At 52.1% G+C, this 12,975-nt stretch overlaps 5 protein-coding genes across 5 annotated transcripts; 2 read left to right on the plus strand and 3 right to left on the minus strand.

The window, feature by feature from the left end:
• Positions 1–60: 60 nt before the first annotated feature.
• J4E93_001356 (uncharacterized protein) lies at positions 61–1,413 on the plus strand (the record flags this gene model as incomplete). Its single annotated transcript, XM_049339308.1, has 3 exons — positions 61–551; positions 601–1,205; positions 1,298–1,413. The coding sequence occupies 3 exons, from the start codon at positions 61–63 to the stop codon at positions 1,411–1,413; spliced, it is 1,212 nt and encodes a 403-aa protein (XP_049203265.1).
• Positions 1,414–2,561: 1,148 nt separating this feature from the next.
• Positions 2,562–4,395, plus strand: J4E93_001357 (uncharacterized protein; the record flags this gene model as incomplete). Its single annotated transcript, XM_049339309.1, has 3 exons — positions 2,562–2,622; positions 2,674–3,369; positions 3,422–4,395. 3 exons carry the CDS (start codon positions 2,562–2,564, stop codon positions 4,393–4,395), a joined length of 1,731 nt encoding a protein of 576 aa, XP_049203266.1.
• Positions 4,396–4,577: 182 nt separating this feature from the next.
• Positions 4,578–5,019, minus strand: J4E93_001358 (uncharacterized protein; the record flags this gene model as incomplete). Its single annotated transcript, XM_049339310.1, has 2 exons — positions 4,578–4,711; positions 4,773–5,019. The coding sequence occupies 2 exons, from the start codon at positions 5,017–5,019 to the stop codon at positions 4,578–4,580; spliced, it is 381 nt and encodes a 126-aa protein (XP_049203267.1).
• Positions 5,020–6,544: 1,525 nt separating this feature from the next.
• J4E93_001359 (uncharacterized protein) lies at positions 6,545–7,802 on the minus strand (the record flags this gene model as incomplete). The annotated part of the gene is made up of 2 exons (XM_049339311.1): positions 6,545–7,490; positions 7,543–7,802. The coding sequence occupies 2 exons, from the start codon at positions 7,800–7,802 to the stop codon at positions 6,545–6,547; spliced, it is 1,206 nt and encodes a 401-aa protein (XP_049203268.1).
• A 2,686-nt stretch (positions 7,803–10,488) lies between these two features.
• J4E93_001360 (uncharacterized protein) lies at positions 10,489–12,387 on the minus strand (the record flags this gene model as incomplete). The annotated part of the gene is made up of 3 exons (XM_049339312.1): positions 10,489–11,607; positions 11,657–11,890; positions 11,941–12,387. 3 exons carry the CDS (start codon positions 12,385–12,387, stop codon positions 10,489–10,491), a joined length of 1,800 nt encoding a protein of 599 aa, XP_049203269.1.
• Between the last annotated feature and the right edge of the window lie 588 nt (positions 12,388–12,975).

Raw genomic sequence — 12,975 nt, forward strand, 5'->3', positions numbered from 1 at the left:
AAAGAATACCGGAACAAACCTCATCGCTTACTGCAGTTGACTTGACATACCACAGCAGATATGGCTGACGACGACAACTTCGATATCGACATCTACGGCGATGACTCCTACCAAGACTCGGCCGCGCAGCAAGACACCACCGTAACCGACGCCAACACCCCCAACACAGATGCGAACGCTGCGACATCAAACAACGCACCGGATACCACGAAGGCGGAAAACGGCGATCAAGCGATCAAAGAGTCCACAGAGGACGCAACAAACGGGGATGGCCATCACGACCAGAGCACCCAACAGATAGCATCCACAGGGGGTGCGGCTGGCCTCGACGTTCACAAACAAGCACCTCAGCAACAGGGTACAAAGCGCAAGCAGGGTGAAGACGATGATCGCCCGACCGATCCCGGCGCGACCGCAGCGCTTATGATCAACGACGTAAACTGGTGGATTAGCGAAGAAGACATCCGCGGATGGGCTAATCAGAGTGGTTGCGAAGACGAACTTGTCGAGGTAACATTCAACGAGCACAAGGTCAACGGAAAGAGCAAAGGGTTAGTCGCTCTATTGCTTTGAGGCACACCAGGCTAATCACTCACGCAGTCAAGTCTTCGCTCTGTTGAATTCACCCCAAGCAGCCACTGCTTTGAAGCACCAGATCGAGAACCTCTTCAGAGACCAAGCCCACACGAAGAAGCCGACCGCGATCTTTAGTCCTCCACACGTCAATCCGTTTAAGACACTACCAAAGGATGTTCCCGCGCGAGACAAGGGTAGGAACGATCGCGCTACTTCCGGCAACTACGGCAACCAAGGTGGATACAACAACAGGGGCGGATACAACAACAACCGTGGCAACTTTAACAGAGGAGGCATGGGCTACCAAAATAACCGTAACTTTTCTCCTGCTGGCGGTAACATGGGCGGCAACATGGGAGGCTACGGGGCTCAAGCACCGATGGGCAACTTCGGCAACCCTATGGGCGGCATGAACAACTTCGGAGGCGGCTTCAATCGCGGTGGTATGATGGGCGGTAACATGCGTGGTGGTATGGGCAATCGTGGTCGTGGCGGCAACATGGGCATGAACCCTATGGGCGGAAACCCCATGGGTGGCATGAACATGCCTATGGGCGGTAACATGATGGGCATGGGAGCCAACATGATGGGTATGGGTGGTGGCAACATGGGCATGATGGGAGGAATGGGTACGTCGAGAAACTTTCATCCTCCGACTAGTGACTTAACCCCCATACTTCTTGGTCCTTCGCTTGGATGATCGCTAACACTGGGACTACAGGAGGCGGTTTCGGCGGCAACCCAGCATTCAACCCAGGATTCTTCCAAGGCAACCAAGGCGGCAACGATGGCAGCTGGCAGAACCCGCACGGTGCTAAGAGGCCCCGCCCCGAGTAGGGCTCCGAGCGCGAGCATGAATTCCACGTACCAAGACAGCTATGCAAGCCGCATAACATTTCGTCAGAGGAACGGAGAGTCTATTATGTCAAGATGCGCGAACGCCATTTTGCCGCGATGGAGTACAAACGTCATCGCGAGTCGCATGGCCGCCCTTCCGCAGACGAGATGTCTGATAAGACCTTGGACCAAATCATATGCGGCGTTTTTCCTTGAATACATTTCGTGTCTCATGCGACACTGTGGGTTAATGACCTTCTTAGTACCTGGTCTTTCTCTTCTTTTTCGGCGTTCTTAGGGCGGTCGGGACGTCTTCCAGGAATCAATCTCTTCTTCAGTTGTTTTGCTAACTCTCTCTCTTGTTTCCCCCAATGGCATACTGTACGCTGATGGTACTCGGAGGCCTTCACCTTTTGGTACATCGTTGTCTTAGATCTTTTACTGGGGGTCTTGTCTGCCTTTTGAGTATCGGAGATGTTGCGCGTGTATGCACTGATTACACGTGTGGTGACTTGAGTACTTTACACTCTGTCAGCAGCTGTCACGTCGCATTCTCGCCAAACTGTTTTGGATACGGAATAACTGTATTACCACTTTTGGAGATCAGTGTCTTTTGCGTTCGCATGTGAGCTACTTACCTCGGAGGCCGGAGACCAGAGCGCAATCATCGGGGCGCCATAGTCCTTGGTGGAGAAATGTCGCTTCCCAGGCTAATTTGGATTCAGGCCCGCAAGGACCTGCATATGAATCCAGACTGGGGTCTACAATATCGATAGGACGCGATCCCATACCGAAAACAGTAACGAACAATGAAAGCTTCTCAATGGACCTCGCCATCTCCTTCCAGGCGCCTTCCATCGTTCTGCTTGTGCGCTGCAAAACCGGGTAAGAAGGCGGCTGTCCAATATAAGCAAATGAAGTGGGAAGCTTGATTGTTGCGCTAGCCGCAAGAGGCGACATCCTGGGGTAACAACCTAATTAACATGCGAGAGTTATAGAGAGGTGGCGATGGGGAGTGGGTCGGGCTATATGGAAGAAAATGGTAATGGGGTGGGTTAATCGAACCAGATGAACATAAGAGATGGTACATCTTTCTCTTATTACTGGCCTCTTTGAGAGACATTCGGCCAGAGCTCTCAAGCATCACAATGAGAACCTCCTATGCAAGCGTAGCAGTGCTGCTAAACAGCGCTTTTGCTGTCGCGCAATGTGCGTTTCCCCACGATCTCGAGGCGCAAGAAGATGGCTAATACATGGCAGCGACGAATGGCACTGGCGTAAAATGTCCTTCGAATTCAAAGTTCGCATCGATCTCAGCCGGTACTTTCTTCGCAAAGCTTAACCCCGGATGGAATGTTGGCAATACTCTCGATGCTGTGGAGACCGAAGGTAGCTGGAACAACCCACCAGTTGTCGGAAGCACATTTGATGATGCGAAAAGAGCCGGGTTCAAGAGCATTCGAATTCCCATTACCTGGGCGTACCACTTCACCTCCCAATCACCGGACTGGACCGTCGATCCTGTATGGCTACAGCGTGTATCAGATGTCGTAGACATGGTCACAGACCGCGGATTGTACGCCATTGTCAACGTGCACCACGATTCTTGGACTTGGGCCGATTTGACAGTAGCGAACACGAATGTCACGGCCGTTGAAGAGAGACTTGGAAAGCTTTGGGAGCAGATTGGCAAGAAGCTCGCTTGCAAGAGTGAGAAGGTTGCTTTCGAGACGATTAATGAGATTCCAGGTACTACGGCTGAGCATGGCGCTGAGGTCAACAGGCTCAACGATATCTTTCTCAAGGCTATCAATGATGCCGGAGGTCACAACCCGAAGCGTGTTGTTACGCTCGTTGGAGCTGGCGAAGATGGAGTGAAGACGTCACAGTGGTTTAAGAAGCCTGATCCGAAATTCAAGAACCCCTGGGGCATACAGTATCACTACTACTCACCTTGTAAGCAACCATTCTTTTACCAAAAGGGGTGTCATAGCTAACAATGCCGTAGACGACTACGTCTTCCAAGCCTGGGGCAAAACCACATGGGGCTCTGACGCCGATAAAGCTGCACTCGAAGCCGACCTCGCCGCCGTCCGCGGCAACTTCACCGACATCCCTCTCGTGATAGGCGAATGGGCCGTATCACCCGTCGCCACTGAAACAGCAGCGCGCTGGCGATACTTCGACTTCTTCCTCCGCACAGCAGCAAAATACAACACTTCGACCATCCTCTGGGACAACGGAGCCGACTTCCTTGATCGCGCAACACATGTTTGGCGCGACGAGGTGTCCCTAGACATCTACCGTAACGCGGTGAAAGGCATTCCCAATGCACTGCCAGAAAGTACTACAGACGGTTCTGCAACAACGCAATCTAGCTCTGCGTACATCTACCACCGCAAGAATGAGACCGTGGGAGACGCCACGTTGGGCTTCATGTTCAACGGCAACACACTCAGCAAGATTAGCAAAGGAAGCAGGCAACTAGCCAAGGGCAAAGACTATACCGTCTCAGGCGAGAAGATCACCTTCTCAGCTGCATACCTCAAGTCGATCATCACACCTAGCTCGCCCACCGGCAGCCTGGCAAATCTAACTTTGACTTTCAACCGTGGCGCCGCACTCCAAGTCAACGTCCTCCAGTACACCACGCCAGTCCTGTCCAGCACCTCCGGACCCGCGCCGGCAGCCGGCCAAGACCTGCTCATCCCGATTACATGGTCTGGCCAGAACAGGCCTGCTGCTGTCAAGGCTACCAAAGCCGATGGAACGTATCTGGTTGATGACTGGACTCAGTACTTACCCATCTTACAGCAAGGGCGCGCGACGTATGGTAACCAGTGGGATTGGACTGCGCAGGGTGTTATTATCAAGGCAGCGGCTTTGGATGCTGTGAGGGCCTCGGGTCAGGCTGCGACCTTTATGATTGAGTTTTATCCTAGGGAGCCAGGGAATGCGGTGGAGTACACTGTTACTGTTTGAAAGAAGTAAGGGTTAGAACCTGGCGTACTGTGACGAGTCATAGTTCAGATAGTGATAAAGTTCATGATATGCTGATCTCAACCACCGTTGACTCAATAAATAGCATTACGATCAAAATATATACACTACTCTCTGCAGAGCGAAAGTATGCCAAAAGGACATCGTCACCAAACCTATCCAGCTTAGACGACGGCGCGGGAAACAGGGATGACGATGTCGTCCCGCTTACGGCCGCCACCAATGTCGGTGGTAACCTCGATAGCAGCCTCTCCGTAGACGACAACACCGCTGGGCAGAGTCTCCTGAAGGGTAACGACTACAAGGCAAAAAAAGTTAGTTCGAAGCTATCAGACTGGCATATGGAGATGTAAACGTACGCTTTCCGTCGTAGGTGAAGTCGAATGTCAACTGGTCGCAGCCGTGGAGGTAAGGGTCCTGAGCCTCGACGCAGGTGTTCCTCAGCTCGGCGTACTGGTCGTTTGAGAACTCGGCGTGGAGGTAGATTTGGCCAACGTCGGGTCCGACGGTAATCTCGACGTTCCACTCTCCTTGGTTGTCGCGGGGGAGGACGGCGGCGGAGGCGGTGCTGGCTACGAGAGCGAGGAGGGCGGTGGTGAACTGCATCTTGGTGGTGATGGTGTTGAAAGTGGTTGGTTGGTAAATGGGAATATCGGTAGTAGGAGTAGTAGTAGTAGTGGCGAGGAAGTGATGGATGTTGTTGATGATGTCTGTCTAGCTGAGTGGAATACCGAAATTATATACGCAAAGCCGTAGCTGCCGAGTACCACCGAAATGCACGTTGCTCGTGATTACGGAGTACGAGTACGAGAGCTACAGAAAGCATCTATTTTCACGTTGTAATGCGAGGTGTATCCTGGACCTAGCGGTGTGGAGTTGCCTACCTCTTTCGCACTGATCGTCCGTATGTTCCCCATACAGGGCACCGAGGTACTGTAGCCCTGGGTTCTCAATACTCGCGAGCGCACTGGTTTTGCGCTTCTCCTTTTCGATGCGTTAGTTGGCTTATTTTTAGAAAGGTACAAGCTCTGGTCTTGTCGTAAGATGAGGCTGACGTCAAAACATGCGACCGTTACCTAGGTATCGACGATACTAACATCTGACACTCCAAGAACCTTTGAAGACTTAATTATGAGTTTGCGCATTGTTCAGGTTTCTTACTGATGGTCATTTACTTCTTATCGCCATCTCGACTTCGTGGTTTTGGTGAGGAAAGAGTCTGAGCTTCCCGAGGTCTTCACCCACCGGATGAATCGCCCGTAAGCATGGAAGAGGAAGTGGAGAGGAAAATCTCCGAGCTACAATGCTACTGTGGCGCCGTCAAACCGGAACAAGCTTTTCACGCCGAGAACACGAGCGCCAGTCAGGCACGGCACGATATCGTAGCGTTTGATATGTGCGTGCGCTGATAATGACGATGCGAGGCTCACCAAGAGACGATTCCACAACCGACCAGCATTGTGTCAAGACAACCTGGCCGTTGCCGCTGAACCGGGATGCTAGCGGTCGATCACTTCGACTTCATGCGTTCGTATTGTTGCTTTGATTTTCTTTCTCGAGCATTTATCAATTGCCTTAAGCAGCCATTGACTCCGCGTAGCAGGAGCCCTGTAATGCGACCATCAGGACATTTCATACAAGCCTAAAGCAACTTACTCGAGTGAATAGCCGTTGGACGAATCGTTGGTTGAAAGTTCTAAAAAAGAGTCAAATTTGTGGATGGTTGATATTGAACGATAGAAGTAGCATCGGAACAGTCTCTTCCAGGAAAATCGTACAACTGTTACGAACTCGTCGCATCAGATCATTGAGACGTCTCTAGCACCGTGCGTTTGTATTGAAGAGGCATTCGATGTTGGTGGTGGTGGTCGAGTAGATTAAAAACTTAGGGTGGTAATCTCATGAAGCTTTGTCATTGTCACCCACCGCTTACGAAGGACTAGACCCCGGGGCTGCCCAGCAGCAACGTCGGTGTTTAAATTTGATACTCATCCCATGAGAGAGCGTCATATATACTATAACCAGCCTGGGGCGAGTAAGTGCTGACGATGGATGTGTGCAGAGGACACGGACGAAGTGTAGTCAGAGGGTGATAAGAAGACAAGCGATAGCCTGAAAACATGATATTCTGTTATTGTATCGCAGCCTCCCATTCCTTCAGCGCAGACCTCAGTCTTACTTCAACGCCGTTCTCATGCCAAAAGTGCCCCGCGCCTGCGACCTCAACACTGGTAAAGCGTGAATTCGGCTCGGCCTTGAGCTGCTCTGACCAATCCCGGATTTTCTTTGACGAAGCGAAGATATCTTGATCGCCATAGATGGCTAGGGTTATATGCTTTCCAATCACTTCCTGACAGTCGTCTTTAGACCTGCTCCAAAACTTGTGTATCAGGGCCGGTGCAGCAAGTGTAGAGGTTGGCGGCGTAAGCGGTGAGATGAGGAGATAGCGTACATCTGGCATTGTAGCCGTCGGGCTCTTCTTCTCTGGCTGCGGTATCGGTTCGTGGCTTTCGTGCCGTCGCCTGTGACTGAGGCTTCTTAACCTCGTTCGGATTTCGAGCCGCGAACCGCCCTCTAGACTTCTTCGGACGTCTCTGCTACTCCGGCGCTTCTCTGGACTTGTCTCTTCCCCACCCATTGTAACCTGAGGTCGCGGTTCGTTTCCTGCTCGGCTCTTCCGCCTAGCTCTGGTTTCATCCCGAGCTAGGTTGATCCATTCCAGATTGCTCTGGTCTGCTAGCTTGCGAGCGCGCAGAACTATCTCATCGGCCGCAGTGCCTGCCACTGGAGCGGAGAAGGGTTGTAGTATGGTTGGTACGGGCGGTAGGTGTCTAAGCATGAGAGAGCCATACGAATAGCCGCCTAGTATGACTATGGGAGATTCATCGTCATGGGTCGGCGCTACATCGCCTTGATTCGACAGTATCGGAGCCTGATCGGGCGCGAAGGTAAGATCGGAGGTAAGACGTGGTCGAAGGCAGGATATATAGTGCATGAAGAATGCGGCGAAGGATGTATAGTCGTCTAGTTCGGGTCTTCCAGACCAGCTAGTGCGTCCCTTGGACCCGTGAGCACCTCTAGTCCTTATTAGCTACAAACTGCTACAGTGAAGTTCTGTTATGAAAGTACCTGAAGTTGAACGTGCCCACCATCCACCCAGCATGCAAGAACTCTTCTACCACGATGCCAACTACACGATCGTCATAGCTACCACCCATTGGCGCGTATGGGTGTGCCATGACGATACCCCTCTTCCTCCATTGCGCGATATCGGCCGAGTCTTTCGGCTTGGTCAGGGTATCTGGATGGTATATGCGGCAATCGAGTGTCGTGTCATCGTGTATCGACGGTATCGTGAAGCTGTAATGAGCTTCCGGTGGGCGGCGCATCTTCTGGGCCGAATCGAGACCCAGCTGCAGTGCTCATTGCATCTTCGAAAGATGATGATGCTAGGCAGTAGCCGATAAGACTATATGCACAATGCACAATGCAGAATGGTCTTACTATGCGGCTGTGCAAGACCGTGGGGTTGGCTCAGAGTTGCGGAGAGCGTTCCGCTGATCGCGGGGCCCGTGCGACGATGTGTCGAGACGCGTTGGCACAGACAACAACATCCATAATGCACAGTCCTGTGTTACAATAAAAGGTCCAATTCAGGTCAAATCACATGCAATTCATTCTCTATACCCAGGTATCATTGAAGTGTCGTAGTGCTTCCAAGCGTTGACAGCAGCTAGGATAAAGGCGATGCCTCGGGCTGTGCATGTCAGTCTTCGCGCAAGCGAGCGAGGGCTGGTATACGTAACTACGACAAGCTCTCCGCTGTTGGGCCTAAGGTAGCGACTAACCTTCGACGTCTTCCAGTTGGATCCGACGGCACTAGCGCACTCATATCGACTGCCTGTCTTTGCACGAGGCTGCCCCATGTGATAGACGACCGACTCATGCGATGGACGAAACGTCAAAAACGTGTCGGCACCCTGACGTCCAGGTCTTCGATTCATTCCTTTGTTGCATATCTTGCGGCAGCCTCATTACAGAGCCGGCGTCGTCGGCTATTGCTGAGTTACACTACAAGTACAAACCGCTCGAATACGAAAACGAGCAACTTATCCGGCTAGTACGCGTACATCCGGGACAAACGCATGATGCTATCGTATGCGAACTTGTCCAGATCAATCTAGCAGCCGCACACGTTCCCGTTTACGAAGCGGTTTCTTATACTTGGGCAACAACGGACGGCGATGCATCCCTCTCTCGGTCTATCGTCTGTCATGGGAAGAGACTGGCAATCACGAAGAATTGTGAAGCGGCCATTCGATGCCTCAGAAGGCGAAATCATGTTCGTGTCTTGTGGATTGATGCAATGTAGGTTGCCCGTGCAAGCTTTGTATAGCATGAAGTGGCTGATGAGACCATGAATTAGATGTATAGACCAAGAGAGCACAATGGAAAGAAACCACCAAGTTGGCTTAATGGATGAAGTCTATTCGAAAGCCTCGCAGGTACTAATATACCTGGGCTTCCACGATCCCGTGACAATGTCGGCGTTCTTGGTCTACCTTGACAAACGAGCTCGAGGCATCATCACCGGACATCCTAGGATCGAGAGGACTTGGCTGGAGGATTTCCTACAACACCCATACTTTAACAGGGTCTGGGTACTTCAGGAGATATCGCTGGCGAAGCTTGTCGTTTTACACACGGATGATCACACTATATATTGGGATGCACGCACCGTTCAGGAGCTCATCTCGCATTGCCAGAGTTTGAACTACGATTCTCCAGGTGCTCTGCACTGGCTTCCTGCGACTCACAGAAACGAATACGACTGTTTAGAACTGTTGCATCGAGCTCGCTGCTGCATGGCCACAGATCCGAGGGACAAAGTTTTCGCTCTTTACGGTTTCCTTCCCCTATACTTCCGAGAAGCTGTTCCAGTGAACTATGCCATAGGCGCTGAAGAAGTCTATTTGAAGGTCGCAGAATACTTGGTGTCCACTACAAGACGACTAGATGTATTGAAGCATGTATCTCCCTATCAGCCTCTGGATCCTGAAGTAATGCCCAGTTGGGTACCAGAATGGAGTGCAAGGCACTTTGTCGACGTGGAGCTTCCAAAGTTCACAGCTTCACAGATCGAAAGGTTTGCAATGATCGGTCCCGGTCCAGCGCCAATGAAAGCTTTGTCAAACATCGGAACGCGACCAACAATAGCACGGGTTGAACAGAGGACTCAGCAGACGAAGTTCAGCCCTGAACAGAACGACTCTTTACTATGTTACCGGTACCGGAATGCTAAATTCCATGATCATCATTCGACAAGTATCGAAGTTACCGCCCAAAGATTCGAGGCGCCCCCGTGTTTGCGGGTTCGAGGCTATCTTCTAGACGAGGTCACTACGCATACCTACAACATGCCTCGTTTCGAGAACGGCAGGCTCGCACAGCGGTTGCGAGTCGACCCGACAGGCACGCCTTTTCTCCATTCGAGCTTATGTCGATCTTGTAACGAGAACCTGGCAGAGAGAGCTTGTGGCGGTGCCCCATCCGACAAGCATCACTATTATCAAGTGTGGCAACTAGAACAATTCACCAAAGTCCCGGCGAAGCTTCCCGGAAGAAAACAAGCATTTCTGACAGAACAATCGATCGGATTCGTCTTATTTACATCTATTCATCAATCATCAGAACCCCAGCGATTGAGGACAGTAAAAACAGGGGATACAATCTGGGCTATAGAAGGGCTCGATGTACCCGTCGTTTTGCGTCGCAGGGCCCAAGACGGGGAAGCACAGTACATTTTTGTTGGACAATGCTATCTTCACAGAGCAGGGCTGGACCATGAGTGCCCTGCATGTGGTTCAAGCTCTCAACCATGGTCAATGAAGTACGCGACTATCGACATTTGGTAGCGTTGAGATTATCTTCAAACAACAGTGCACTGATACACGAGCATTGAAGTAAGCACTGAGCGGCAGTTCAAGATTATAAATTATCCGCACCAATCCATACCCAAGACATAATGCCCTGAGTAAAGAAAGACACCCAACTACAGCTTAACAGCCCACCGCTTCACAGCGGCCGAAGTGCACCACTCCTATCTTCAGCCCACCTACCAGCGATGGCCTGTCGTGTACTCTTCCCCCAAAATGCCACCGGCATAGCAACCAACCCACCCACAATCTGGAAAATCATGAGTTCAATACCAACCCACACGTATCCATGTGATTCAATCCAGGGCACAAGCGCAAAGCTCATAGCCCAAGTGAGGAAGTAGCAACCTCCAAAAACAACAGCGATGGCAGGAGCTGCCCACCGTGGGAAGGCTTCGGTAACCCAAAGCGTGTTCGCAATCATCATCGTTATGAAAGAGAAGCCGTTGATTCCGTATGCGAAGTAGAAAGCAGACGCCATCCATTGGTACTGCACTGCGAGGCCGTAGATGAGAGAGCTTAGTGCGCCGGTGAGGACGGGGAGGATGTAGCTGACGAGGTAGTGTTCAGCTTCTAGGACACCTTTGTTGCGGCTTGATAGACGTTTGAGCACCTTGCCGAAAAGGATGGCGAAGATGGGCAGGCCGCATAGGGCTCCGATACCGGATGCGACGTTGACTGTGCCAACAAGGCCGGGTGGTATGTTGTAAGGTGGTGCGATAAGGATCTTTGCGTACGTTGCGCCGATGAAGATCATGCTTGCCGAGTTGAAGGCAGAGGCAACGAAGACCCAGAAGATGAGTGGGTTGACGGCACAGTAACCCATTTGGATAACGCACCGTCCCGCCGAAGCCCATGACGCGAAGGGTGAGCGTGATAGCCCAACGCGGTCACGGAAACCCGCGAATCCGGTGCGCAGTGGGTATTCGGGGAGGTCGCGATAGATCTCAGAGTCTTTCTCGCGGTCTTCGTAGACGGTCAGCTTCTCGGTGGCACTCTGCAGCAGGATGAGTCCGTTGAAAGCTACTGTTGGCCTCTTGAAGTATGTCTCGGGGTAGAGGAAGAAGGTGACGACGAGCGAGACGACGACGGGAATGGTCCAGTAGTGGTAGAATCGACGCCAGTTGTTGCCGTGGTCGGCTAGGAGGGGTACAAGTGCAACGCCAGAGGTGCCAAAGCAGCCTGCCATGCACCACATGAGGGCTATTCCTATCGATCTCTGGTTGATGTATGTGAGGTCAATGACCATCAAGAAGGCCTGTTGTTGTTAGCGAATGGCACCGTAGTTGCACTGTGGTGTTGCTTACTAGAGACAAAGCAAGCCCTTCTCCCAAACCGAGGAAACAGACTGCGGCGACGAGCGAACAGAAAGTTTGTGCTTGACCGGCCCATACCATAGCGGCCAGTACGACCATGGTCGCTATCAGGATCGTAGGCCGACGACCCAACCCGATTGACACTGGCACCCACAGCAAGCATCCAATACCCATGAGCATGGTCGGGCCTGTCACCAACGCTTTGATCTGCCATTGAGGTATGTCCTAGAAGTATGTGAGCGATAGTCATGTCGAGTAGTCACGTCGGAGCTTACCTCGTCCTGGAACTCTTTCTGGATGCTGTTGAGTATGACTGACGCCGCTTGAGCTGCAGTGAGACAGACAACAGAATAGAGCGCTACGGCGAATAAGGCCCCGGCTGTCTTCCATCTGCCCCAGTTCAAAGGATCGGCCTTGGAATTTGATGGCATAGGCAGTTTGAGCGTCCTGCCATCGTTTGTGATGAGAAAAGTGCTGCCGGCGAGGTTGTATGATTCGCGCTTCGAGGGGTCTGATGTGCCTGGGGTTGTTGACCTAGAACGGTACCCCATAATGGAAGGCACGGATGGCCTCTTGCCGGATGCATCTCCAGTGAGAGGTGCGTATATGGGATGTGGTTCTGAGACTGGAGGAGAGTTGAGTGGTGGAGCCAGCTCCACCATTGGGTGCGGATCTTCCAACGAGGAAGAAGACCTCCCGTTGGAGTATGTTTCGGACATCATGATTTCCATGATAAGAGAGGATAAGGAAAGAGTAGCGACACGAGTCACCACACAAGTGGATCGTGAACGGACGGAACAAGGAAACAAAGGAACGACTCTGAAGGATTGGGAACCTGGAAAGCGTGGCGGTCGCTACGATCTATATCCACAAATACTCGAGGCTCGCGCTTTTCGGCGTTGGCGGGTGTGACCGCACTACTGTCGATCCCATCTAGAGTTGAGGCTTGGAAAGAAAGTATAAGCTCCTGTCTCCTCCATCTGAAGCTCGCCAAAGCCACCGCATCACACCGAGCGCAAAGACGAGCAAGGACGCATCGGCATAACTTCAACGCTTCGTGCGCAAGATGCAGATCCTCGTACCGGTTCGAGCAGCGTGCGCGAGCCCGGGAGATGCCTGAAATCGGCCGATTGGTCTGATCGATTATCACGACCCCAGTGGCCTGGGGACTCATGTTGGGCCTCAAACAACAACGTGATCTTCCAAGGGAACGGGCAAGGCTACGGCCAATCCGCGGTACCATAGCGTTTCACCTGCCGTGCTGATTCAGGATGAGTGACAGCGGCACTCAACGGCTGCCAGTGCACCGT

This window comes from Alternaria ventricosa, assembly GCF_023758065.1.
Source record: "Alternaria ventricosa strain BMP 2768 chromosome Unknown scaffold_2, whole genome shotgun sequence".
Classification (NCBI taxonomy): Eukaryota; Fungi; Ascomycota; class Dothideomycetes; order Pleosporales; family Pleosporaceae; genus Alternaria; species Alternaria ventricosa.